General features: G+C 36.4%; 1 protein-coding gene across 1 annotated transcript; it reads left to right on the forward strand.

Annotated features, from left to right (window-relative positions):
- On the forward strand, positions 1 to 26,336 carry KCTD18 (potassium channel tetramerization domain containing 18). Its single transcript, XM_020984903.2, has 7 exons — positions 1 to 161; positions 3,518 to 3,721; positions 6,038 to 6,249; positions 8,030 to 8,217; positions 17,747 to 17,841; positions 20,131 to 20,233; positions 24,494 to 26,336. Exons 2-7 carry the CDS (start codon positions 3,565 to 3,567, stop codon positions 25,008 to 25,010), a joined length of 1,272 nt encoding a protein of 423 aa, XP_020840562.1. The 5' UTR covers positions 1 to 161; positions 3,518 to 3,564; the 3' UTR covers positions 25,011 to 26,336.
- Positions 26,337 to 27,497: the final 1,161 nt, after the last annotated feature.

Raw genomic sequence — 27,497 nt, forward strand, 5'->3', positions numbered from 1 at the left:
GCCGGCCTAAGGTCGACGTAGGGGAGGGAGGGAGGGAAGCCTCGTCCCGGGCTGCCCCGCCTCGGCTCAGCTCTCCACGCCCTGTCGGGCCCCCGTTCTGAAGCCAGTAGGGGCCTCGGTTCCGGGCCGGGGTAGGCGACCCGGGAGAGGCGGGGACGCAGGTAAGGAGGGCTGGGGCGGCGACGGGGGAGAGGGGAGGGGAGAGGACGGATGGGGACTCCGGGATGGGTGATGGGGGCGAGGCCGGGGCGCGCCGAGGTGTGCGAGGAGGGCGATTCACCCCTCAGCTCCCCGGCCCTGAGGTCAGGGTGGCCCCCGGCGCCAGTCTGCGGGAGCCCTGCGTTACAGGGAAAGTTCCCAGTGCCGGCCCCTCCCGCCCATGTTGCGGGGGCGCGAGCGAGCACAATACCCCCTCCTCCGCCCCGTCCGCAAGCCAACTCCTTCCCCTCCCCCTCGGCCCCCGATGCCCCGCAGGGTGCCTCGGCCGGGACCGGACGCCGGAGGTGTTTGCAGTGACCGTGATGGTAGTTTGAGTAGGTTAGGAATGACGATCCCCAGTGTGGGCTGGGGGAGAATGAGAGAGTCGAGGGAGTAGGGATGGTTTCTTTGTATTTGCATCCCCGGCTTGGCGCACACATAGTAAGCGCTTAATGACTGCTTGGGCATGGATGGACGGACGGACAGATGGATGGACTCCACTGTTGGGAATCTTTTGGATATTGACTCAAGCTATCAATTCCAATTCGGAAAATATTAAGCGCCTATTAGGTGAGCATGCCAAGTCAGACATGAAATAGTTTCTCTTGCCCTGCAAGAGCTTACGCTCTCCTGGGGGTAAAGGCGGAGAAAAGACTACTTAAGGTAACTGACGTCTGGTAAGTAAGGGGGGGAAACCTTAGAGCAAGGGTTCTTCATCTGTTTAGTCCCATAGACCCCTCTTGCTATGGCGATGCCTATGGACGCCTCTCAATGTTTTTAAATGCATAAAATAAAAATATAGAATTATAACAGAAACTAGTAATGAAATAGTCATAAAAAAACCAACAACAAAAAACAAAGCACAGATAAGTTCACAAACTCCTGGTTAAGAAACCCTGCCCTAGAGAGAACTGACAAAGTGCTGTAGAAACATTTGAGGAAGTAGAGAGCTCAAGCAGCTAGGGAGAGAGATCAGGGAAGATTTCTGGAAGAGGTAGCTCCTGAGCCTAAAATATTTAAGAAGTAGATGAAGTTCTTTTACTCTCTTACTATCCCCGATACCAAGTGGCCAGAAGGCTTTATTGGGATGATCTCTTGGCTCAGAGGTGATTCTGTGATTCTATGATGTGTTATAGTGATAGTGAGAGAGATAGTGTTAGTTATGCTGGGTGGATATGTGAACATTTGGGGAGATAGTTTAGAAGCCAGGAAAACTTGGGTTAAAGTTCTGCTTCTGACCCTGCTCTTGTGCCTCAGTTTTTCAGTGTTGTAGACAGCTCTTTAAAGAGTATAATTTGCAGAGAAGTTGCTGACCTGCATTGATCGGTAGATGGTGTTTCCTCACTTAGATGGTTCCTATACTAATGAAATCACAGGTCCAATCCTTTTTTTAAACGTTTGGGACTTGGTGGTGTAGTTGGTCTTAATTAATGTGGTTATTCCTCAGGCTTCTCTTTGATTTTTCTTAGAATGAGGTCCAAAAACAATTTATAACTAAACAAAAAAAGTGTAAGGAAAAAAGCAGGGTTGTCTTTTGAACCTCTTAGTAGAGATTTTAAATTTGGTCCCTAATGTTAGGTGATCTAATTATTGGAACCAGGAATGACTTCCATCAAGGAACCTTTTAGGGTCCATAAATTTAACCATGGTCAATGATATTTTATTGACTTCTTGCATTTGATTCTCTTAAAAATGTTTTTTAAGTGTTGTCCCTCTTAACACCATCTAGAAAATTCAGCCAGTGTAGTATGAAGCAGACTTAAAGATGTTCTTTATAGGACTTGAAGGATGTGTTGTCTGCTAGTATACTCAGAATTTTGATCTTAAGTGACAAAGTGTGTAGGGTTAGGTTCTTCTTACTTTAATACTTAAACATGTGTGAGTAACTCTCACTGATTTCTAGGCTTAGGAAAAAAAATATTAGTTGCTGTGGCTGAAAGCATTCATTACCAGGTGGTAACCTTCTGGTGATGAGCCAGTTCTGGTAATAAAGCTAATTCTTATATGACAGACATAGACATCACTGGGTCTGTACTTGAAGCCTTTCCAGCTTGGTAGGAATTGCCAAAGCTTGCAAAATATTGGTGTCGTTTTTGATGATCTAGTGTCACTTCTGTGTTGGAGCTAAGCATCAAAGTAGAGTTTTAGTAGAAAAGGCCTTAGTTAATAAAATTTAAATGATGGTTACTACTGTTAACTTTATCTGTCCAGCAATAATTATTAGCTACTTAACTGAATAATTTACTTTCTTGTTTAAATTCTGTCAACAAATAATAAACTCTTGAGAAGCTGACTACTGATATCTTTAAAGCCTTATTTCATACCACTTACTGTCCCCAAGTGGAGTTCTTTCCATTCCCCAATCTAGTCTTGCCCTCCCCCTTTTCCTTGCATAAATATCTTTACCCATCGAAATATTTCTCTTTCTAAGAGTCTAAAGTGCCACCTTCTCCATGAAGCCTTCCCTGATTCTCCCTTTCTGCCAGCTGTCCTGCTTTGTACCTCATACTTCTATTTGATCTTTTCTGTGCATTTAATTATATTGTAAGTTTTAATATAGTTATTTTTATGTATGTCTGACTCATCTCCTTACCTATTAAAATACAGGGATCTCAGTCTCTTGAGTCAGAGACCATGTAGTTTTTCATCTTAGTATCCCCAGTGTTTAGCCATAGTATATTGTCCAAAACTGTTTTGGAGCTGCGATCTCATTCATATAGGGTGTAGGTACTTTTTCCAATGATCTAAATTGTAGCCCATCCATTTCCTTTACATACTGGGTATATTTATGTTGTCCCATAAATCTGCCATGGTAGAAGAGTCCTTCCCAATGTGTTAGAAGACTTCTGTGAGTTCTTTAGCTACATGCAGACTTATCAACTATCCTCAGTTTTCACTGTGATTGGCTTATTTTTTTTTTAATTTTAGCCATAGTGGCTTTAGTAAATATTTATTAAATTGAATTTAAATGGTAGCTTTTAATTGTCAGGATTAACTTTCAGCTATTGTACTTTAGAATATACATGAAAATGAAATGATTCCATAGTTCATTATTTTTATTTCAGTTTAGTTTTATAATTTAAGTCATTTAGTCAGAAAATATTTGTATAAGAATCAGTAATTTAAAAAAAAGACCCTTATGATCTTGCACCTTTTAGCATACATTGAACTGTCTTATGTGTTAAAGCACTTTAATTCAGTGTTGCTGTCACTTAAGGTGAATTTTAAAACCTGCTTCTCATGTATTATAGGAAATAGTGGTTGTATATTTCTTTTTTATTCAGCCATGGAAATTCATATGAGCACAACTGTTTTGCAGATTTGGATAGTACTGTGGCCTAATAATTAGGACAGTTGGTGGGAGCAATGGAAGGCAGCAAGGCAGAAGAGGTGCTGGATATTCTCAGACTAAATGTGGGAGGCTGTATTTATACAGCCAGGCGGGAGTCCTTGTGCCGCTTTAAGGAGTCGATGCTTGCATCTATGTTCAGTGGACGATTTCCTCTAAAGGTGGATGAATCTGGTAAATGTATTAAAGTTATAAACATTGTTATAAATCTTCGTTAAAGTGGGTTTCCAGTTTAACTGCTCTTCAACATTCTGAAATTAGATGGTGTAGTAGATAGAGTGCTGGGCCTGGAGTCAGGAAGACCTGAGTTCAAATCCAGCCTCAGACACTTTTTAGCTGTGTGATCCTGAGTAGGTCACTTAACTGCTGTGTGCCTCAGTTCTTATCCGTAATATAGGGATAATAAAAGCAACTACCTCCTGGGGTTGTTGTGAGGATTAAAAATGAATTAATGTTTGTAAAGTGGTTTGCAAACCTTAAAGGACTATATAAGTACTAGCTAATAATAACAATAATGATAATAAGTATATTAATGAATAATGTCATTGAACAGTCATTGAACAGAATCGTATTTGGCATTTTCTTTCTTGTTATTTTATATGAAAATGAAAGAAGTGGACCTTTTTTTATTCCGTTTAGGTCAATGTCCAAAATCCATGTTGGTTTGGCTCAGTTAGGGAAGAAATGAGAAAGCATCAAGGCCAATAAAGATCTAAAAATGTGATTAATTTTATTTGGAAGCTCAATTTACATTAGAGCAACTTCATGGATAAAGGTATTTAGGATGATTAGATGTATTAGTCTCTCCCTGTGTTCTTCACAGTAGAGCGCTTATTTCTGTGGAGAGAGCAGCTGTCTGATGTACAACTGACAAAGAGTAACTAATGTAAGTGTAGAATTAGTGTTAGACTTGTTACATAGTCTTGTTGCATGATCTGAAATATTTCTGAGGGAGCATTTCAATATAGTGATGTATCCAGAAGAATAGAAAGATGCAAAAGTTACTGCTAGATAGATACAGAAGAAAACTTTAAAAACACAATTCCAGGGCTCTGATGCTGTTCTTAACCATCTTTTGATTCCCCTTGGGGCCCTTGAAGCCTGTTTCATGTTTCCTGTTAGATCAGAAGAATTGGATGATTCTAAAGAGTAGAGGTATTCCTGGTGCTAATGCCAGTGAAGTCTAAAGAAATTACTTTCCCAGCTGAATGATAGCTGGGAAAGACCATAAAACCCTCCACAAAGCTGTCACTCCATGCTGATAGCTCAGGCCTAGAGTGGTCAATTAGGAAGAAGATAGGATTCCAGTTAACAGACAACATCAGGGAGACTGAGACTTCCCCTCTCACCAGTTAGTTCTTATCCAAAATGCTGCTGTTGTACTCTGTTTTCTAAGCCACTACTAGGAAGGAGTATCCCCAAAGTGTGATAGATTGGTGAAGAAAAGGCACTTTCTTTGGGTTGGTCTGTTAAACTATAATATTTAGAAGCACTATTTGGCTTGTTGCATTGTCTGTATTTTTCAGTTTAAGCAGCAACAATGACCCGACTTAAGTTTAAAATACAGACATTCTTTAAGATATTTTAGTACCTAGCATAAAATGTCTCTTGCATGTAAATCATTACCATAGTCAGTCTTTTGTCCTTGAGGTGGGGGTGAATCTGTCCCTGCCTTATGGCTAGAGAAGATTCTTTCTTCCCCCCTGTGCTTCAAAACTGTCATCTATTCTTGAGCCTTTACTTCCTTACTTAGGCTGAGGGACAAGTTCCCTTGTAGAACAGCAGCAACTAGAGGCTTCTTTGGCTGGATCTGGTGGGGAAATGTGTTCAGTGTCCTAAGTACCAGATTGAAACTTGGAATGCGTTTTCCCATAGAAATAATGTTATAAAAAGTGGTTAGTTTTCCAGGCCAGCTCACAAAAGTCTATTTAACCCATAATCTAGCTGAGTTACAGTACCACCACATGAAGCAACTGACTTACAAATGAACTTTTATAACACCCATTTGTAAACTAGGGACTGTGTATTTGCTATATTTTCTCATTACCTGATAAAGAAATTTCTATTTCTGGATAAGTGATTTATTGGTTATTGTGATTTACATTGTAGCTCTTTATTTGCAGTTATCTGTTTTATAAACAGTCATGTCAAGAAAGTCAGGAGACTTGAATTCTAGCCCCAGCTCTGCTACTTAACTTGTTTTGTGAACTTGAGCAAATAGATTTTGCCCCCAGTTTTCTCATCTTTAGAATGAGAAGGGATTTTACCCATAAAATTTTGTGAGTCTTTTAAGTTTTTTTTTCCTACATGAAATAATTAGAAAAAACAAATACCTACTTTTGTAGGAAGTACCCATTAAGAGATACAGCGTAAGCACCAAATGATCATGAAAGATCCATGGACTGGCTAGGTACAGACTTGGCTTGACGAAATTTTGTTGGAGGTCTGATTTATGTGTCTAATCATTTTTTGCATTATGTGTGTTTCTAGGGGCTTGTCTTATTGATCGTGATGGAAATCTGTTTAAATATCTTTTGGATTATCTTCATGGGGAAGTTCGGATTCCTAAAGATGAGCAAACTCGAATTGCGCTGCAGGAGGAGGCTGATTACTTTGGCATCCCTTATCCTTACAGTTTATCTGACCACTTGGCCAATGAAATGGAGACATATGCTTTAAGGTCAAATATAGAACTTAAAAAGGTCTTGGCATTTTCTTAAGTTTCTTTTAAAGTATTTATTAACTTATGTCAGTCAGCACAAAATAATGACAGCACATACTTTTAATAGCATGTTTTATGTAAAAATTATGAAGACATTGCATTTTCCTAATTTTAGAATGGAGAATTCATGCATGTTTTATGCAGTGGACCAAAATAACCACTCTTTGTAACAAAAAACATATAAACTTGTTATATCTTGGTTAAGAGGTCTTGGGACCTCTCATAAGGTTAATGTTTTTCCTTTTTAATTTGAAAGAGATTACTTTGATATACAAACTATATATATATATATATATATATATATATATATATATATATATATATATATATATATATACACACATACACACACACATGTATATATATGTATATATTTTTATGTTTTTTTTCCACATTAAAGATATAGTATTCCTTGATTACTTCTTTTTAGGAATGTTCTGGCTATTGAATTTGTTTATAAATTAACAGTGACATTGTGGCATGTGAAGTGGTGCTCTCTTTATCATAATTGCTCCTTATGTTAGGAGAATTGCCATATTGAGTACAAGCACTAATGTTGCCAAATTAGTAAATGTAACAATTTGTAAATTTGAGAATTAATTTATGTTATTTTATGACCATTAGAGCTTTTTTTGCAATATACTTTTTTTGACTGTGTTTTTAGTACTTAACATGACTAGTGAGCTTTGTTAGTTGCCTTTCACTCTAGTGGTAGATGTTATACATTTTAACAGGCATTTGGTACCAATTAAAATTGAGTAAGATTAATTTGTTTAATCTGCTTTATTTAGCATATGTATCAGAGACTTTAAGCTAATAGTCCATAACTGTAGTATGATAAAATTGAAGGAATATTGTAGGAGACCTTAGGCCATAGTACTCAGGAAGGACATTTGAGTGTCTTTTAACCAAACCTCTTGGGGCCTTTTACTGCCTGTCCTTGTTTTGCTACTGAATTTGTTTTAGGAATTGATTTAGGTAAATGAATTAATCTCTGTGGATATCAGTTGCTTCTTCTATAAAATGGGGATAAAAACCTTACCTGCTTGAAAGCTGACTGCTAGAAAAGATAATCTTTTGAAATTCTTCTAGAACTTTAAGATTTATATTCTGTGATTCTTTTATTCTCAGTTGATAATCAGGAAAAGAAATTATTATATATATTTATATAGTACAGATTTATTTAGTGTTTACTATATTGATAACACTGTATTAGGAGCTATAGAAGAGTCTGTCTATCTGTACCGTATGGGGGGTGTGTGTGTGTGTGTGCACGCACGCGTATACACGCCCATGTGTGCATGTGCATATATCTATGTATATCTGTATGTGTGGGGGGGTGTGTGTGGGTGGGTGTATATACACACACCCACCCACACACACACACACACACACGACAGTCCAGGATTTCAATATGGTTTGGATAGACAAGACATGAATACATTAAAAAAATTTTTTTTTAATATAGACAACTATAGGTTGTTACCTATGTGGCTAATTCCTGTAATCTCTGTTATTGTTAAGGCCAAGGCTGTTGGAACTCTTAAGCTCTGAAGTCTTGAGCTTCAGTAGGTTAAGCTGTTGGGGTGTCCATGTTATGTTCTGCATTAAGTGTTAGAAGCTGCATTTAGCCCCAGGTCTCTGTTAACTCAAAGTCTAGTACTCTTTTGATTGTACCATATTGCTTTCTGAAGCAAAAAGTCAGTATGGCAAAATCATTCTCATTGAATTAAATTCAGATTTTCTGATGTCTCTTCCAGGCTTTGACAGACTTTTGTGATTCTTATGGGTTAGCCTGTAACAAACCTACTGTTTGGGTTCTACACTATCTCAGCACATCTGGTGCAAGCTGTGAGAGTAGAATTATTGGTGTGTATGCCACAAAAGCAGATGGAACTGATGCAATTGATAAACAGCTAGGAGGAAGAATTCGTAGCATTTACAAAAGGTAAGTACAGATTTGATTGTGGAAAAAAAGAAGTAAAATTTGCATAACATGAAATACTTTCAATACATGTTACAAAAAATGACATTGACTGTAAATAACATCAGACTATGTAGTTTGTATTTTTACCACAACTATGAAAGACATTAAAAATTCTGTATTTAAGTTAAAGGAGTTTGTAAGGTGGGATAGCTGTTCTAGATACTTTAAGAAATGTTTGTAATTGAAGAACAGTTGTATTGATGTAATTTTTTTGCAAGTGCTTTGTCATTAGCCTTACTTTTTTTGTTTTTTGGGAATCATAACAAGATTTAAAGGGAGAATAGGCCTCAGATCATCTAACCTTCTCTACCCCCTTCCAAAAGGTAAAGAAACTGAGTGTGTGATTGTTATCAGTTTGTCTTAGGGAGGTCACATGATATATAAGAATACAGGATTAAAAATCAGGAAATCTAGATAATCATAGCTCTCCTTTGGCTGACTAGACAAAATTTGAGTAGGAGAGTTTTTCTAAGCCACTCACTTTGTTATATGTCATTGGGCAAGTCATGTAATACATTGTCTTTTTCTTTTCATTCCTCTTTAACCTTCCTTCAAGGAGAATTTTTATCCTCATACCATATGCTTTAATATGGATGTTCTTTATCCTTGACCCTCATCTCTTATTCCTTTCCATTCTCTCTCCTGATAATTTCATTCAATTTATAGTATCCACTACCATTCCTATGCAGATGACTCTCAAATCTTCATTTCTCTTAACTCTGTGACCTTTGGACCCACATCTCCAGCTGCATTTAGCAATCTCTACCTGAATTCCCACGGACTCCTCAAACTCAACATGTCCAAGATCAAGCTTATCTTCCCACCTAAATTTATTTCTTCTCCGCCTTTACTTTTTCTGATTGTGGCACCATCATTCACTCATTCTGTCATGTTTGAAGTCTTAAGGTTGTCTTTAACTTTTCCCTTTCATACTTCTCATATTTATTTAGTTATTAAATCCTGTCAATTCTACCTTAATAGCACATCTAGCATCTATACCTTTTTTGCTATTTTCTACTGCCTCTACCCTATTATAGGCCCTTATTGCCACCCCTGTGGACTTCTTATAGTCTCCTTACATGTTAAGTCTGTCAGCTCCCATTTTCCTCCCCTTCCATTTATCCCTGTGATCAGAATACTATTTTTTATGTCTTGTTCTGGCCGTATTACTCTTCTGATAAAAGTTCTTTGGATTCTTCTTGCCTTTTGAATAGAGATGAGATCTGTTTTTATCTTTGAAGGCTATCTGTAATCTGGTACTGCACTGTATCATATTGTTCCTCTTCATATGCACTGTACCCCATCCTAACTCATGTAGTCTCTGATCCTCTCCATGTCTGTGTCTTTGCTCACGTTATTCCAGTTGTCTCAAATGCCCCGCCCCCTTCTGAGGACATTGATTTCTTACCCATCCTTTAGAATACAGCTCAAATGACATTTTCCAGAATGCATTCCCTGATTTTACTCCTATATCAACTCTGAACCTTCCCCTTGGAACCTCAAATAGAGCTTGTTTGCAACTCTCTAACATACTTGTCGTATAATGTTGTATATTATGGTTATCTCTGTTTGTGTTAAGCAAATCATAATATCATAAATTTATAGCTAGAAATGACCTTAGAGGTCTTCTAGTTTCTCATTTTATAGATGAGGAAACCAAGGCCCACAGTGGTTAAGTGACTTGTCCAAAGTCATCTAACTAGCAGAACCATGATTTGAATTCAGTTCCAAATCCAGTTCTCCTTCCACTTTACCTTGGGCATCTTATCCCTCTTCTAGACTGTAAGCATCATGAAAATAAGGTCTTTTATCTATGTTTCATATCTTCTACTTTGCCTAGCACTATGCTTGGCACTCAGTAGCTTTTTTTTTTTGTCTTTTGGCTGGACAGTGGGGGTTAAGTGACTTGCCCGGGGTCACACAGCTAGTAAGTATTATGTGTCTGAGGATGGATTTGAACTCAGATCCTTCTGACTCCAGGGCCAATGCTCTATCCACTGTGCCACCTAGCTGCCCCCTACTCAGTAGATTTTTTTAAAACAGCTATTTAATTTTTTTTCCATTTACTTGTGAAAACAATTTTAACATTGGTTTTTTTTAAATTTTAGTTTCAAATTCTCTCCCTCTCTCCCCTTCCCCTTCATTGAGAAGGCAAGAAATTTGATATAGATTATATATGTGCAGTTGTGCAAGACACATTTCCATATTAGTCGTGTTTTGAAAGAAAACACATACTCAAAAGAAAAAAAAACAAAAAAAGAAATTTAAAAAAGTATGTTTCAATCTTCATTTAGACTCTATCAGTTCCTTCTCTGGAGATGGATAGCATTTTTCATCATAAGTCCTTTGGAATGTCTTAGATATTGTATTGCTGAGAAAAGCCAAGTCATTCGTGGTTGATCATGATACAATATTGTTATTACTATGTACAGTGTTCTCCTGGTTCTGCTCATTTCACTGTGCATCAGTTCATGTAAGTCTTTCCAGGCTTTTCTGAGTTTACCCAGCTCATCATTTCTTATAGAACAATAGTATTCCATCATAATCATATACCAGAATGTGTTTAGCCATTCCCCAATTCATAGGCATCCCCTCAATTTCCAATTCTTTGCCACTCCTAAAAGAGCTGCTATAAATACTTTTGTACACATACATCCTTTTCCATTTTACTTTTTTGTCTCCTTGGGATGCAGACCTGGTAGTGTGGTATTGCTGGGTCAAAGCATATGCATGATTTTAAAGACTTTTGGGCATATTTCCAAATTGCTGTACAGAATGATGCAATCAGTTCACAAATCCTACAACAGTGCATTAATGTCTCAATTTTCCCACATCACTACCATTTGTCATTTTCCTTTTCTGTCATATTAGTTAATCTGATAGGTGTAGGGTAGTACATCAGAGTTGTTTTAATTTACATTTCTCTAGTCAGTAGTGATTTAGAGCATTAGATAACTTTGATTCCTTCATCTGAAAACTGCCTGTTCATATCCTTTGGCCATTTATCAATTGGGAAATGACTCCTATATTTAAATTTTATTATATTTATTTTACTTTATTTAAATTTTACTTATTTTTATAAATTTGAATCCATTATTTACTTGAGAAATGCAGCCTTTATCAGAGAAACTTGTTGTAAATTTTTTTTTCAGTTATGATCATAAACTGTATTTCCCTCCATCCCATTTCCTCTCCTGGTTTAATCCTATTTTCTTTCTCCTTTCACCCCTTTCCATCCTCAAGTATTTTGCTTCTGACTGTCACTTCCCCCATTCTTCTCTCCCTTCTGTCAGCCCCCTCCCCCTCTCTTATCTCTTTCCCTTCCTACTTTCCTGGTAGGGTAAAATAGATTTCTATACCTAGCTGAGAGAGGTGATTAATGGAGTCTTTCAATTTCTGTTTTACACTTTGGTTCTAGAATATTAGGGCAGTTTTCCTTGATAATTTCTTGAAAGATAATGTCTAGGCTCTTTTTTTTTTTGGTCATGGCTTTCAGTTAGTCTAGTAATTCTTAAATTATCTGTCCTCAACATATTTTCCAGATCAGTTGTTTTTCCAAAGATATTTCACATTTTCTTCTATTTTTTTCATTCTTTTGACTTTATTTTATTGTTTCTTTATGTTTCATGGAATCATTAGCTTTTGCTTTTGTACCTCCTTTTTCATTTGTCCAATTCTATTTTTTAAGGAGTTCTTCTCTTCATTGGATTTTTGTGCTTCTTTTACACTTAGGCTTATTTTGTTTTTTAAGGTATTATTTTCTTTTACCTCCTTTATCAAGCTGTTAACTCTTTTTTCATGCATTACTTTCATTACTCTCATTTCTTTTCTCAGTTTTTCGTTTGCCTCTCTTATTTGGGTTTTAAAATTTATCTTGAGCTCTTCTAGGAATTCTTTTTGAGTCTGAGACCAATTCATATTTTTCTTTGAGGGCTTTGAATGTAGCAGTTTGGACTATTTTTGTCTTCTAAGTTGTGTTTTGATTTTCCTTGTCAGGTTATTAACAATCTATGGTCAAGATCTTCTGTTTGTTTGTTTTTCACTCATTTTCCCAGCCTGTTTCTTGACTTTTAACTTTATGTTAACATTGGGCTCTGCTCTCTGGGTGTCAGGGGCTGTATCCCAAGCTTCAGGTTTTTTGTGTAGCTGTTTTCTGAGACGTCTGTAAGTTTTTAGTTCTTATAAGGTGGTATGATCTAAGGAGAGGTGTGTTTACTACTCTCCTGGCCTGTGCTGTGGTCTGTGAGTAACTACAAGCACTCTTTTCTGCCCTGGAAATATGACCAGGGTCCCTGCTCCTTTGTAGCCACAAGCTCTGGTATGCTAGTGCTCTCTATAACTATGACACTGAGACTCAGGGTTGTGACTTGAATCTGAGTATAGGCATTGCAATGGTCCTGCCCCCAGTGTTAGCAAAGAGACCCATGTGATCTCTTTCTGACCAGTTGTTCAAATCCTTTCCCATCTGTGCTACTGATTTGCTTAGCATACCCCTTAGAGATAATACAATTGAAGGTAGTGTAGCACAATATGTGGCAGGCTCGTTTTTAGTTAGAAAGACCTAGGTACAAGTCCTGTCTGTCACATATTACCTATCAATCCTAGGAAAGTCACTTAATCCCTTAATGCCTTAAGACCCTAAGTTATAGAGGAGTTGATAGTTTGCAATGGTAGAGGGGGTTAATGAAATCATAGGCCTAAAGCAACCGTTAACTAGGTCACAAGCCCTTTGTGAGCAGGTATTCTCTCTTTTTTTGTTTGTTTGTTTTTTGTTTTATGTATCCTGTGGCATATAGCAGGGGGTATTATGATTAGGAATTTTGTAAATGCTCATTATTTTTTTTCCCCATTAAAGTATATAATGGCACTTTAGTCTTTCTTTTTCTTTTTCTTTCTTTTTTCTCTCTTCTTTTTTTATTTGTGAGGCAGTTGGGGTTAAATGACTTGCCCAGAATCACACAGCTAGTGAGTGTTGTGTGTCTGGGGCTGGATTTGAACTCGGGTCCTCCTGACTCCAGGGCCAGTACTCTGTCTACTGTGCCACCTAGCTGCCCCTCGATCTTTCTTAATTGCCCTTGGAATGATATAATTTTTGAAAACTTAACTTGAAAGATTTCTTGATTTTTTTCCCATGTATATTCTAGACCTTTTTTTAAATATTAAAAAATTTTCATATATTCCCAAATGTTGATAGCTGTACTCTTGGTAGCATCTCTTGAAAAAATACATGGTGACCAAAAAGCACCATGAATTCTATAGTACTTTAAAATGAATTTCTGTCTTATTATAACAGCATCTTAACCCATCTGAAAAATAGTAATACATATACATGTGAGACATTATTCAGTCTGTAGAAAGCATTTTTGCATATTATACTGAGAAATTTAATGAAATTTCTGGTACAATTACTTTTGAAAATTAGAAGTCTGGTTGGATTGATAAAAATTTCAATCTTAAATCTGGTTCCACATCCAAGTTGTTTGAGTATTTGTATTTCTGTGATTATAAGTGCAAAAAATCCATTTTACAAATGTATTTTATGGGAAAAGGAATAAGGTACTTCACAGTTTTATCAAATATTTTTGGGGCTTTTGAAGGAATAAGTAACTAGAAGTGAGCCAGATCCTTTTAGATGAAGACTTCCCTCTATGCTTTCCTCCTTTCCTCTCTTCCTCTCTTCCTCCCTGCTCCTCTCCATCTTTTTTCTCCCTATATGGTTCTCACTGGAAATGCAGCAGCCACCCATGGACTTGATCCTGCTTCTGATAAGCACAGGAGCTCTCACTTAATCCATTTCTGCTATGGGCTACTTCTTCGCTCCTTAGGCAGTCTGGTACCCCCTTCTCTCACTCTCAGGGAATCACATTATTTGGTGCTGTGCTGTGTGTCTACACCTGATTGGCTAAGTCCCCTGCAGCTTAGAACTTTCATGCTCTAGTGATCCACCAGCTTTAGCCTCCACAGTAGCAGTGATTACTGACCTGGGTTACCATGCTTAGCTGTGAAGACTAGTGTTATTTTAGTTTTTTAACATTATATTACATATTTTTTTAATCAGTAAAAATCTATCTTCTCTGCCACCTCTTCTTTTCCCTACATTGAGAATGAAAGAAAAACAAAGCCCCCGGTATCAATATATATAGTCGTATGAAACAGATTTTCATTTGGCCATGTCTAAATACACACACACACACACACACACACAGACACACACACACACACACACACACACACACCCTTTCCTTCTTCACTGTGAGTTTTTTACCTTGTAGCATGTTCCATCATTACTGTTCTGGAATTGTGGTTGGTCATTATACTTTTCAGTTCCTAATTCTTTTGAAGTTGTTTGTCTTTACCATATTGTCATCTTTATATAAATTTTTCTCCTGGTTCTGTTCACTAGTACATATATGTCTTCATAGGTTTCTCAGAAACCATCTCCTTCATCATTTCTTTTTTTTTTTTTTGGCTAAGCAGTGGAGTTAAGTGACTTGCCCAGGGTCACATAGCTAGTAATGGTTATGTGTCTGAGGCTAGATTTGAACTCAGGTCCTTCTGAATCCAGGGCTGGTGCTCTGTCCACTGCACCACCTAGCTGCCCCTGCCTTCATCATTTTTTAAAGCATAATCATATTCTATTACATTTATATATTACGATTATTTCCAAGTTTATGGGAACCCCTCAGATTCCCATTCTTTGCTAGCTCAAAAAGAGCTATAAAAATTTTTGTACATTTTTGTGATTTGTTTTGCTTAGGACTAATCACTTTCTTAGTCTGCCCTCCCTCTACTCTCTCCTTGTGCCTTCTCCCCTTTCCCTCATTTCTCTGTTGAATGAAATGTATTTCTGTATCTACCTGTGTGTGTTTTCCATCCCTCCGTTGACTAGTTCAGATGAGAGTAAGGTTCAAGCGTCAGCCTCTCCCCTTCTACTTCCTCATCCTTGTTTGAATTAATGTCTACTTGCATACCCTGGTTTTATGAGAGAATTTTCGCTAACCTAATTTCTTCCACCGGCTTCCTGCCAAGTGTATTCTTTCCCTGCCTCCGTTTCTACATTTTTAAGATCTTCAGCACATGATAGAACTACTCCCAGCCACTTCTGTCTAATTAGACTCCCTCTGTGACCTCTAATGATGATAAGGTTCACAGGGAACATATGTATCATCTCCCCATATTCAAATATAAGAAGTTTATTCTTGTTTAATCTCTTATGATATTTATTCACTTTTACCTTTCTATATTTCTCAACTCCTGTGTCTGAGCTTCAGAGTTTCTATGAGGTTTCTTTTCTTTTCATCAGGAATTCTTGGAAATCCTCTATTTCATTTAAAAGTCCTTTTTTTTTTTTCCATTTTAGGATTATATTTCTATTTGTTGGGTAAGTAATTCTTGGCTGTATGCTTGTGTATCCTTTGCCTTCTGGAATATGGTATGCCAAGAGCTCCACTTTTCTATAGCCTTCTGTAAACTGCTAGATTATGTGTGATCCTGATTGTGGCTACTTGGCATCTTTCTTTCTGGCTGCTTTCAGTGTTTTTTTTTTCCTTTGACTTAGAACCTCTTGATTTTGTCTAATATTCCTAATTTTCATTTTGGGAATTTATTTCAGGAGGTCACTGGTGGATTCCTTTTATTTTCACTTTGTCCTTTGGTTCTAAGAGGTCTAAGCAGTTTTCTTTTTAAGATTTCTTGAAATAAGATATCTAGGTTCTTGTTTTGATCATGGCGTTCAGGTAGTTTGTTTCCTCAATCTGTTTTCCAGGTCATTTATTTTTCCATGAGATATCCTATATTTTCTTCTATTTTTTTAAAGTGTTTTGACTTTGTTTTAATATTTCTTGTTGCCTCCTAGAGCTGACTTCTGTTTGTTATTGCTTGAGCAAGGTTTTGTACTTCTTGGGCTAAGCTATTAATTCTTTTTCTAATCCTTCCATAGCTCTCTCTCTCTTTTCCAGTTTTTCTCCCAATAATCTCACTTAATTTATAAAAGTACTTTAACTCTTTAGAAAAAAACCAAAAAACTCTTGCTTCATCTCTTCTAGGAATTCTAGTTGAATTTGTGCCCAGGCTGGTTTTTTTTTTTCTTATAAGGCTTTGTAGATGTTTTGGAGTCATTCTTTTCCACTGGGTTTGCATCTTCAGTGTTCTTATTACCATAATACCTTTTTATAGTGGGATTTTTTTTTTGTTTGCTCATTATTCCAGACTACTTCCTGACTTTGGACTTGATGTGTACAGTGGAACTTTGTGGCACTTCTGGACAGAAGGTCTGAGCTGGTTCTCTTGCTGCTTTTTTGGGGACATTTAGTGTTCATTGTTTCAGGATCTCAGGGACAGGCTGGGAACCTGCAAGCTTTCAGTGTTCCCAAAAAAGGTCTGTTCCAGGTCATAGTCTGATTGTTACTCTGCCTGGTCTGAGCTCTGCACGTTTTTGACCTGGGTTTGGGTCTGAGCAACAGAAGACTGATGCTAGACTCAGCCACGTCAGCTAGAAGGGAAGGTCTACTGGTTCAGAGTGATAGAACTGCTGGCTCCTCTTTGGTCTGGGATTCCGGCCTTGGTTATTCCTCTGCAGGGTTCAGACTAGGCTGAAGGCTGGAACTGAGCCCCTGCTTGGCTTTTGGGATCTGGGAACCATTGCTGCTACTTGCTTCTGAACTTATTTCTCTTTTAGTATACAGCTCAGGGGTTAAGATTGTTGGGAGTTGGGGAGGAGTGGAAGTAGGTACCCTTGTCAGTCTGCCCTAGGTCTGGGACCAGGAACTGGGTAGTGAGCAACAAAGTTGCCTGTTCACACCTGCCCTGATCTCAGTGCCCCAGTACAAGTCTGGGACCTCTTCTTGCCCTGGTGATCTTTGCCTGGGTGCTGGAATGTTCTGCATGGCTTCTGGCCATCCCATCCTCAGTGTCTGCAGAACTCCCTGTGTCTCTATGCCAGCTTGGTCTGGAACATGACTAACTGTGACTGTCTTGGATTCCTCATCAGGATTCAGTCAGGTGCATTTTCTAGATCTGTTTGAAGGAGATTTTTTTTCCTGGGGACAAGGGGAGATGATAGAGCTTACTATAATACTTCTTGCTACTCTCCCATCTTGCTTTTGCATCTTCCATGAAGACATGTTTTAAAGAGTTATGACATGAAAATTTTTAGTGTTTTTTTTTCTTTTGATGTCAGATATGGGACTATGGCATTATTAATATTCACAGAAGGGTTGCTGATCATTCATGTCTTCACTCAGGAACTCATTGTTTATTATTCACATTTTGTTGGCACTAAATAATGACCTTAGTGATAACAATGCTTTGGTATTTATACTGATTTGAGGGCTTCTTCCAGTAATTACTCAGTCCCTTTGTAGGGAACCACTAAGGTAGATACATATGTAAAATGTAGGCTGATATTAATACAGTGTATTAAATGTACTATTTTTCTTACTCTTTTTGTTTTCTTTCTTACTATTTATATTTCTCTCAAAAATATTTCTAGAGAGGCTGGAAATAATGTTCAGTACATTTGGAGCTATTATTCAGTAGCTGAATTGAAGAAGATGATGGATGCATTTGATACTTGGGAAGGTGAAGGTATGATATCAATGATTTTTTTCCATAGTGGCAGTTAAACTTTTCTTAGAACCACAAAGTGTGTTTTAGTAGTATGGTGCTTCTGTTAGGGAAGTTCTCTGAATGTGTCCAGCAAGCAATTTTCAGACTGTTCAGGATAATATGCTGAGGTGGTTTAGTTCTAAGGCCATGTGTCATGAGTTGCTAGTTGTCATTATTAGCCTATTTTTATTACCTTATTGTGCAGTTCAGTGCAGCAATTTGTTTTGGTTTTTGAGTAGCAGCTGTGTATCTAGAAGTATGCTTAAAATTCAGTTCAAAGAAGAAAATAATTTGAAGAAGGGAGGAAAAAGTCATGTGTAGTTGAATCTAGAGAATGTGATCCAAAGCCAGTTAATATTCCAATTTGTAAAACATATTTTTGAAATTAGATTGTTTTTTAAGAGGATTCATCAAAAATTAATTTTAATTGATACATTTTGTTTTTGAATTCACTTTTTTTTTCCAAATGTGCCCTTCCCTCTCCCCTACCTAGCAAAGCATCTGTTATACCAAAGAATAATGAAGAGGGGAGAAATTGAGTTGAGCAAAACAGACCATCACATCAACCAAGTCTTACTGTATATAGTATTCCACATCCTTAGTTCCTCAGCTCTACAAAAAAGGGCAGGAGGAGCATTTCCTCATTTCTTCTGGGCTTAGTGTGGTCATTATAATTGCACAGTGTTTAGTTTCCTTTTTTTGTTGTTGTTCTTTCCATTGTTGTATATAGTTTTTCTGGTTCTACTTACTTTACTATGCATCAATTCATATATATCTTCCCATGTTTCTCTGATTTCTTTATATTTATAATTTTTTATGGTACAATAAATATTACATTACATTCTTGTATTTTTTTTTAACCATTCCCCAATTTATGGGAATCTCTTTATTTCCAATTCTTTGTTACTTGTGCTGCTATGAATATTTAAATGTTTATTGGACCTGTCTTTCAGTTTTTTGACCTCTTTGGGGGTTTATGCCTGCCAATGGGATCTCTGGGTCAAAGGGTACTGATGTTTTAGTCCTTTTTTAAAGCAGAAATTCGAATCGCTTTTTAGAATGCTTGGATCAATCCATAGCTCCAACAGTGTATTAGTATGCTTATCTTTTTGTAGCTGCTCCAACATTGGTGCTTTGTATATTTTATTCTCTTTAGAAATTGACTGTGTGTGAAGTAAAACTTCAGAATTATTTTGATTTGCACTTCCTCTTATTATTGATGATTTGGAATAATCTTTCATATGATTGTTCCTGGTTTGCAGTTCTTTTGAGATCTGTTTGTTCATCCTGTTTGATCACTTAGGATTTAGAATTCTAAAAAAGATCCTGGCCTGGTTTTCCCTTTTAACGATTGGGAAGTAGTAGGCTGATCAAGGGGAATCATTAATGAACAAAAGGAACTTACTGTCTTTACAATATATAATATAATTGAATCTTAACTCTTACGTGTATGCCCATAGAAAATGGAACAAATGTGTTAGTGGTTCTTCCTGTCCACTTCTGTGCTTTGGTATGTGGATGGTAGAACAAAAGGAGCGTTCTATGTATACTTTTTGAAGAGCTAATTTTATTTGATATTCCTTGGGGAAAGAAACTAGAACTGCATTTCCATTGTTTTATGGAACTTCTGGATGATGAAATTTTCTCTATTAATGCAGGTTGGCACTTTCTGTGTAATTTTTGGTCTTAGAGACTTTGCCTAATGCCCTACAGCAGTATGTGTCAGATTCTGAGGCCAACTCTCTATCTTCTCTGCCATGCTATGTCTCATATTCCTTACTCTTAGGAAATATTCAAATATTTTCATAGAGGCTACATGTTTTATGCTGAATTCCTGTCCCCTTTCTTCAGTGATTACTATAAAATAACATTTATGGTATTTCCCTTCTAGATAGAGATTGATAATAGTACCTTATGGCAGTCTTTTTGATGGAAAGGACCTTAAAGATCCTCTGGCTCAACTTCCTCATTTTGTAGAGTGGACTGAGGCCTAGAGAGGGCAAATGATCTGCTCAAGGTGGCACAGTGTCAGAGCTGGAATTTGAACCCAAATGTTCATAATCCTAATGCAGTGTTCTTTCTGTTGTGCCAGCCTTCCTCTTCCTAATGATTTGGTTGTAAATCTGTTGTGAGATTTACATTTATATATTTGTGCTTCTGTTATAGTAGAATGTGTGAAATTAACAATTCCGCTTGATCTTATATGGCTTCATGATGCTGAGTATTTCAATATAGGATCTCATTGTAATGTTTTCTTTTGTACTGTAGGTGTTAGCTACTGGCGTGTTCCACAGGAATTGATAGAATGCTGGACTCTTGAAGAGCGACCTTTACAGGGAAATTTTCATCACATGGCTCCAATTAGAAAAAGGTTATTTGCTTTATTGATTGTTCTTCACCATCTTGGTCAAGGATCTACATTTTTATTGTTTTTTTAAAAAGAGAAAATAATCCTTGTTTCTCTTCAGATAAGTTCTGACATGACTGAAATATAATTTGTGTTTTCCCTTATTATCTTTTAGACTTTTTGATATTCATTACTAAATTACCTATGTTCTATCACGTTCATTTAGATTTATTTTAACTGAACAAAATTTGGTCCACCTCCACTAAAGTTCAGGAAAAGGAAAAAGAGAGTATTGGAAATCAGGACAGAGATTTAAAGATCAGATTTAAGGATAGATTCAAACATGAAATGACATAACATATGCGAAGCGCTTTGTAACCCTTAGAGTGCTGTATAATTGCTAGCTATTATTATTAAAGATACGTTAATTCAATTGTTTTAAAAAGTCACATAACTATAATTGCATCTTATTTTTATGGAGTATTTTATAGTGCATCGCTTTATGTATACTGTATCTTCTGGTATGTATAACCACAGTCTTGTGAAATATATACTACAAATACTATCGTTCCCAGGTTATATATGAGGAGCTCAGAAAAATAAGTGATTTGCCCAATGTCACAAAGCTATTAAGAGACAGAGCTGGGGATTCACCTAGATCTCCATACTCTAAGTCCTATGTTCCCTCTACTCTCTCCTGCCTCAATAATAAGATTTATATCCTAAATTTTTTTTAGCAAATAGTATTTTATTTTTTTCAATTGCATATGAAGATAGTTTTCAACATTCATTTTTTATAAGATTTTGAGTTCCAAATTTTTCTCCCTTTCTTCCATCCCCCCTCCCCAAGATGGCAAGCAATCTAATATAGGTTATACATATGCAATCATGTTAAACATATTTCCACATTAGTCGTGTTGTGAAAGAAGAAACATAACAAAAGGGGAAAAGTGTGAAAACCAAACAAAAAAAAAGGAAATAGTATGTTTCGATCAGCATTTAGACTCCATAGTTCTTTCTCTGGATGTGGATAGCATTTTCCATCATGAGTCTTTTGGAATTGTTTTGTTCTGTCCTAAAATTTTAATGTCATTATTTTGGGTGTCATATACTGGCACTTATTTTAATAAATACATTTATTTGTAAGTATGTACTCTGTAATCTGGGAAGGTATTTAAACAGTATACCTATGTATTCTATTTATCATTGCAATAGATGAGAATCAGTGTTAGCTTACTGGATAGAAGGCTACTTTGCCACCAGTAAGATTGGGTTCAAGTTCTGCTTGTGAAAAACACTAGTTGTGTATTCCTGGCCAGGTCACTTCAACTGTCAGTGTCCCAGGCAGCTCTCTAGGACTCCTAAGTTTCATATCATGTGATAGCTACCATTTATGTAGTACTTCCAGGTTTTCAAAATGTTTTGCATATGTTATCTCATTTGATCCTCACAATGACCGTATAGGAGGTAGGTGCTATTATTATCCCCATTTTATAGGTGAAGAAACTGAGGCAGAGAGAGATTAAATGACTAGCCCAGGGTCACACAGCTAATAAGCATCTGAGGCAGGATTTAAACTCAGGTCTTCTAGACGCTGGGTACATAACAAACTATCATGATTCTAGTTGCCTGTCTGTATGGGTGGTGGAGGTTCCCCACACCAGTTGAATCATAGGTTTGGAAATAGATATAAAACTACTGCAAAAGAGGCCATACAGCTTTATGGAAATTGAGTTTGATTTATTTAAACTAGGTCTGCAATATAGTTTTGATAGAAGAATATGTTGGGGTTTTTTTTAATTAAAGATTCTGACACAGTGGAAGTTTAGGTGAGTGATTTTTTTTTTTGTATGTACATGAAAAACCTGGTCATTCATATCTGTTGGATTATACATATGTAGGATAATTTTTTCATCTTGAATACTGGAAATTCATAGTGATGTATCCTGAAATATTCTTTGCTTCTATCATCAAATAGTTCAAAATTTTTTATTTAGTAGGATTTTATGAGTGAATAAATTATCTGTTTAAAAATTAGCATTAGATCTACTCTCATACAGCTCTGAGTTCAACTGTATTTAAACCATTTTTATGTGTTTTTCCTCTGGTTCTGAGCTAGATGTCATCTGGTTCTGTGAATGCTGTTCTTCACATTTCCGAATTTCTTGATCACTTAGTATAGTGAGATTTCTGTTTCTTTTAGTATCCTTTAAGGTTTTGTCTGCCTTCTAACATCTGCTTTCTCTGTCTTTCACAGATGTTCAGAGAGGATTTATTTCAGATCTGTGTTAGCTCTTTTTTCCATATATGATATCTCCCATTTCTTAGAGCCTCTTTTTTTTCTTTACTCTGTGTTTTTGAACATGCTTTCTAAAATTAGTAAATTATTAGAAGGTCTAAGTGCAGGGGTGGGGAACCTGCAGCCTCAAGGCCACATGTGGCCTTCTGGTTCTTGGGTGCAGCCTTTTGATCATAGTTTTACAGAACAAGTGCTTTTATTAAGGGAATTTGTTCTATGAAGTTTGGATTCAGTCAAAGGGCCTCACTCAAGGCAACAGGTTCCCCACCTGCTAGGGGCAAAATAATGAAATCTGCGGTATAGATAAGTAAAAAGAAAGTCAGTAGGGCTAAATTTTAGGGTGAATGTATATTATGCTATATCCAAGTGTTCCATTCGCTGGGATTAACCTCTGACCAATTCATAATGATGAATCTGGAGTTGTAGAAAATTCTGAAGTTCCTCCTGAGTCATCAGAATATTTTTATGTTATATTTATCATAGTTCTTAGTATTAATTATATTTTAATATTTTCTGATTTTTTGAGCATTGCCAATTCATACATGATATATGTGGTAATTTTATTAACCAGAGTATTTAATTAACTAGATTCATTCCTGACATTTCCAGATAACAGTTTACTCTTTATCTTCTTGTGTTTTAGAAGCTAATTTTGTTTAAGTATAGTAAATACAATATAGCAAGAAAGTATTATATGTCTGTTTTGTGTAGATCACTATTCTAGGCTTGGAGTAGATGGAGAATCAATATAAAATGTAATCCCTGCTCTTAAAAAGTTTATAGTTTAGTTAATTTAGTTGAAAGAGTTAGAGGTTTGATCTAATATCTGATAAGCAATTACTTCATATATAGGAAGAAATTAATAGAGTAAAAAATGTTTCTAAAAGAAGGGGAAGAGAAACTAAATACAAAAGAAAGTGAAGAAAACAGTGGGAAGACTAGGCATACAGCAGTAGGTAGCTGTTTTCTACCTTTTTGGTCTTGCTTTTCTTGTTCCATTTTTGGTTTTCTGATAAACCTTATTCTTAGTTTATTATCTTTCCCAAACTTGTCTGATATTTCCCTGAATATCATTGTGTAGTGGAAAGAGTACAAAGGAAAGATTCTGAGAAGTACTTGAGTTCTGGCTCAGCCACTGAACTGGTCAAGGATGAGTCATATGGCCTTTCTGAATCTTGGTTTCCTCATCTGTCAATTAAGACTAATTGATAATTGCTGCTCTTTGTATAGCACTCCATAATTTATGATACTCTCTCCTCCCAACAGTCCTGAAGTCAGTAAGTAGTCTGAATGTTATCCCCATTTTACACATGTGGAAACCAAGGCTCTGAGATGTGAAATGATTTGTCTGTGGTTATAGAGCTTGCCTCTATCAGCAAGTGGAAATTGAACTCAAGTTTCTTTTGACCTGAGTCTAATGTTCTCTACTTCATACTGTATTGCTTCTTCAGTCATTTTCAAATGTTTTTTAAGGTCCTTTCCATCTCTGACTCACCATAATGTGTGATTCTGTTGTATATCTCACCATACCATGGGTTTGGTTCAATTGAGGATCAAATCCTGTTTCAGGTATGTAGTGATGTATTTTGTGTTCTTTCAATTGAACAGCAGACTGAGTAGCCTCTTTGTTCCCCTATGCCAGTTTCAAAATTAAGTTGTTTATATTGTTTGAAATTTGTCATTTAAAACAACATTTCTTTTTTTTTTCTTTTTGGTGAGGCAATTGGGGTTAAGTGACTTGCCCAGGGTCACACAGCTAGTGAGTAAAACATGTCTTATAAAAGTAATGACCGAGTTATTTATGAGATTGTTAACTTTATTTAGTGTGTTTGGTTTTATACAGGAGATTAGCTTTACCAATTTTCAAAAAGTTTTTGGGCTTGAAAGGAACCTTTTTGTTTAGCCTGAAGATTAACTTTGGAGACATTAATTGATTACTGTGGGTTGTGTAAAATCTTGAAGATGACAGTCCTTTATATTTACAGGCGCTTGATAGCCTTGAATGAGGAAGAAGAGGATGGTGTGAATTGTAAAGCAGGACCTAAACCCATTAGATTTTTGGGTCCTTCAACAAGCACACATATCAAAGTCAAGAATTCTGCTTCAGTAAAGGTGATTACATCTAATACTTCAAAAACCTCTTCCCAGATGACAATTAAGCGGCCCAGTAGTGGCAGTCAAAATTTAGTTGGATGCCATGCAGTGTCAAAAACCATACCTGACCCTGGCATTTCTTCAGTGGCTGTGAATTCACAAACACCCCGTGAAACTGGAAGTGCAGAAAATGGTGAAACACATACGTCTCCAGTGAAGACTTCCCTGTCAGAAAAGAAGCCTACCGCCACTCGAGTGATCAAACTGAAGCGGACTCCTCTGTGTACCGTAACACCTCACTTGTCCTCCCAAGGAATGAATAAAACAAACCACCCCGAAACCTCGTCTGCTGAAATGCCCAATACTTCCAGTGTGTGGGCTCAAAATGTGAAGAATGAGAATAACTAACAGTAACCAGGGTGGAATTAAAATTTCTTGTCTTTATTTCTTAGAACTTCTAACCTGTATGGTACAATGAAGTTAATAAGTATCTTTTGATACAGTAGTCATGGAAACTACAAATTTGAGAGTTACTGGGGAGTTTGTGGGCAATAGGAGTTTTGACTGAAAGATTAAATGGTTAGGACTGATAGGTTGTTTTTGAAATTTTGCAGCATTTAGTTTATACATAGGCATAGTTGTGAATCTCAAATTTTAAAAGAAGTGATGAATTTGTTTTAATTTTTTTATGACACAAAGGCAAGAAAGCAGCTTAGCAAAGTAGTCATCAGATAATCTTTGTCCTAACTACTTCAGGCAAAAAAAAAAAAAGGTAAATCTAAACTTTGGGACTAGAGAGCACTTTCATATTTTCATATTTATTGAAAGCCAGGGCTTGGAGTATGTCACAGTCTTAATGGACAGCAGTTGATATCTATATTACTATATTCTGTGTTAGTTAAAAGATTGGAGAATAAAATGTAGAACCCCTAGTTTGGTCAAGTGGAAATAACCCCCATTCAGTCTAGGCCATATGACAGGAAAATATGGGAAGGGAGGACATATAAGACAATACTTTGAGATCATATCTTGACTCTTCAAATTTAAAAGAGCGTTCTCTCTCTCTCTCTCTCTCTCTCTCTCTCTCTCTCTCTCTCTCTCTCTCTCTCTTTCTCTTTCTCACTCTCTCACACACACACGCACACACACACACACAGCCTCTCTTACTACTTTCCTTTTACAAATCTGTTTGGATTTAATGTAAGGGGAATTATTAGGGCATAAATTATAGGGTACTTCTTTAGAATGATTTGATAAGAGGTTGTTTTCTCTTATTTTGGTTAACAGGAATTTTTTTTTTTACATTTTGAAAGCTCTTTGAAACAATAGAAGTTGGAAGTTTAACTGTCTTTTAAAATAAAGCTAATATTTTTCAAAAAATGACCAAACACTAAAAGAAGGCACTCATTACACAACATAATTTGTATGCATATAACTTTCCACATGGGAAAATGAATTTAAGATTTTTTTACAGAATATTTGGATTAATCATCTATTTTTCCATGAATATTCAGTTGCATATATTTTACCTTTTACATTTTTTATTTTATATCTGAACTCTTTCTACCTTCAAGGGATAGTATGCCTTTTGTGTTTTTAAAACTGATTTCATAAAACAATACTTTATACTTCACTACTCATCAGAATACTTGGATTGATCTGAAAGAATAAGCTAAAGATCCTTAAGAGGACTAATTTTACAAAAATAAAATAAAACTTTTCCAGAAAAAGAAATTGTGATGATTTTTTTGTGAATGTGCATTTTCCTAGGTCTCACTGCCCTTTGATAGTAATCACATTTGCAGTTATGTAGATTTCCTTTTGACTGAATAATGCAGAAATTTATTAAACATAAATAGAGAAGTATGCTGTCACAATCGATTATATTTACATATGCCAAAGCCTTTGAATTGGAGTTTTTGTGGCCTAGAATTTTTCATAGGTGTGGAATGTTGAAGATCTGTGACAATAGTGCCACAGAGTAACAGTCTCCCATATTCTATATGTTTAAAGTATCCAGCCCTTGAAAAAATTCAATTGGTTTCAAATACTATTGAAAAAATATTACGTCAGAATATAGGTATTCATACCTTTAAAGAATATATTGAGTTCTCATATTTATCCAGAGGGTCCAGTATTGGGAGATAAAGGTAAATTGTATTGTTGACAAGTTGTCAGTTTGTTTAAGTAAAGGCAACTAGCAGCTGTGTAGAAGGGCTTTTGCTTATAAGACAAAAGATATTTGAATTGTTTAACAGTCCGGTACTTTTTTTTGGTTAAATATACGGAATGAAACCAATTTAGCTTAACCCTTTATTTGGATTTCTTTGAGAATTTGATTTGGGGCCAAATGTAAAGGAAACTGAAGATACCATGATTGGGGAGAGAGAAGTTAAAACTGGTGCCAGGAAATGAGGTCAAATGGAGGGTGCTGGTCTTACTAAGCTTTTTTTTTTTCCTATCTTGACATGATCATTAGTTTCATAAACAAAACAAAATAAATTCCCATGACAGCAAAGTACAAAGATCCTTAATTAAAATCTGATAAAACTTCACAAATGTAAATACCTTTACAAGGGAAAGTAGGTAAGCTTGTGGATAGCTTGATATAGTCTGCTGTTCCTGGGAAAATGACCTGAAAGCACGTCTTATAGATTGTGGGTTATTGATATTTTTGCTTTGCATGTTTCTCCAGTACCCTTGCAGTTGGTCAGGTAATGGAATCTGTAATAATGACGTGCATATGTCAGTGTCCTTCAGGCCAAAAATAATCTTAATTTACCTTGTTTTCTTCATGGAATCTATATTTTGAGGAATGATTTTACACAGATGAAAAAAAAAGACCTCTTCCATTGGAGGAGAGGATTTGGAGTTAGCCAAAAAAAGTTAAGAAAA

This window comes from Phascolarctos cinereus, unplaced genomic scaffold (assembly GCF_003287225.1).
Source record: "Phascolarctos cinereus isolate Bilbo 61053 unplaced genomic scaffold, phaCin_HiC Scaffold_726;HRSCAF=1367, whole genome shotgun sequence".
Taxonomy (NCBI): Eukaryota; Metazoa; Chordata; class Mammalia; order Diprotodontia; family Phascolarctidae; genus Phascolarctos; species Phascolarctos cinereus.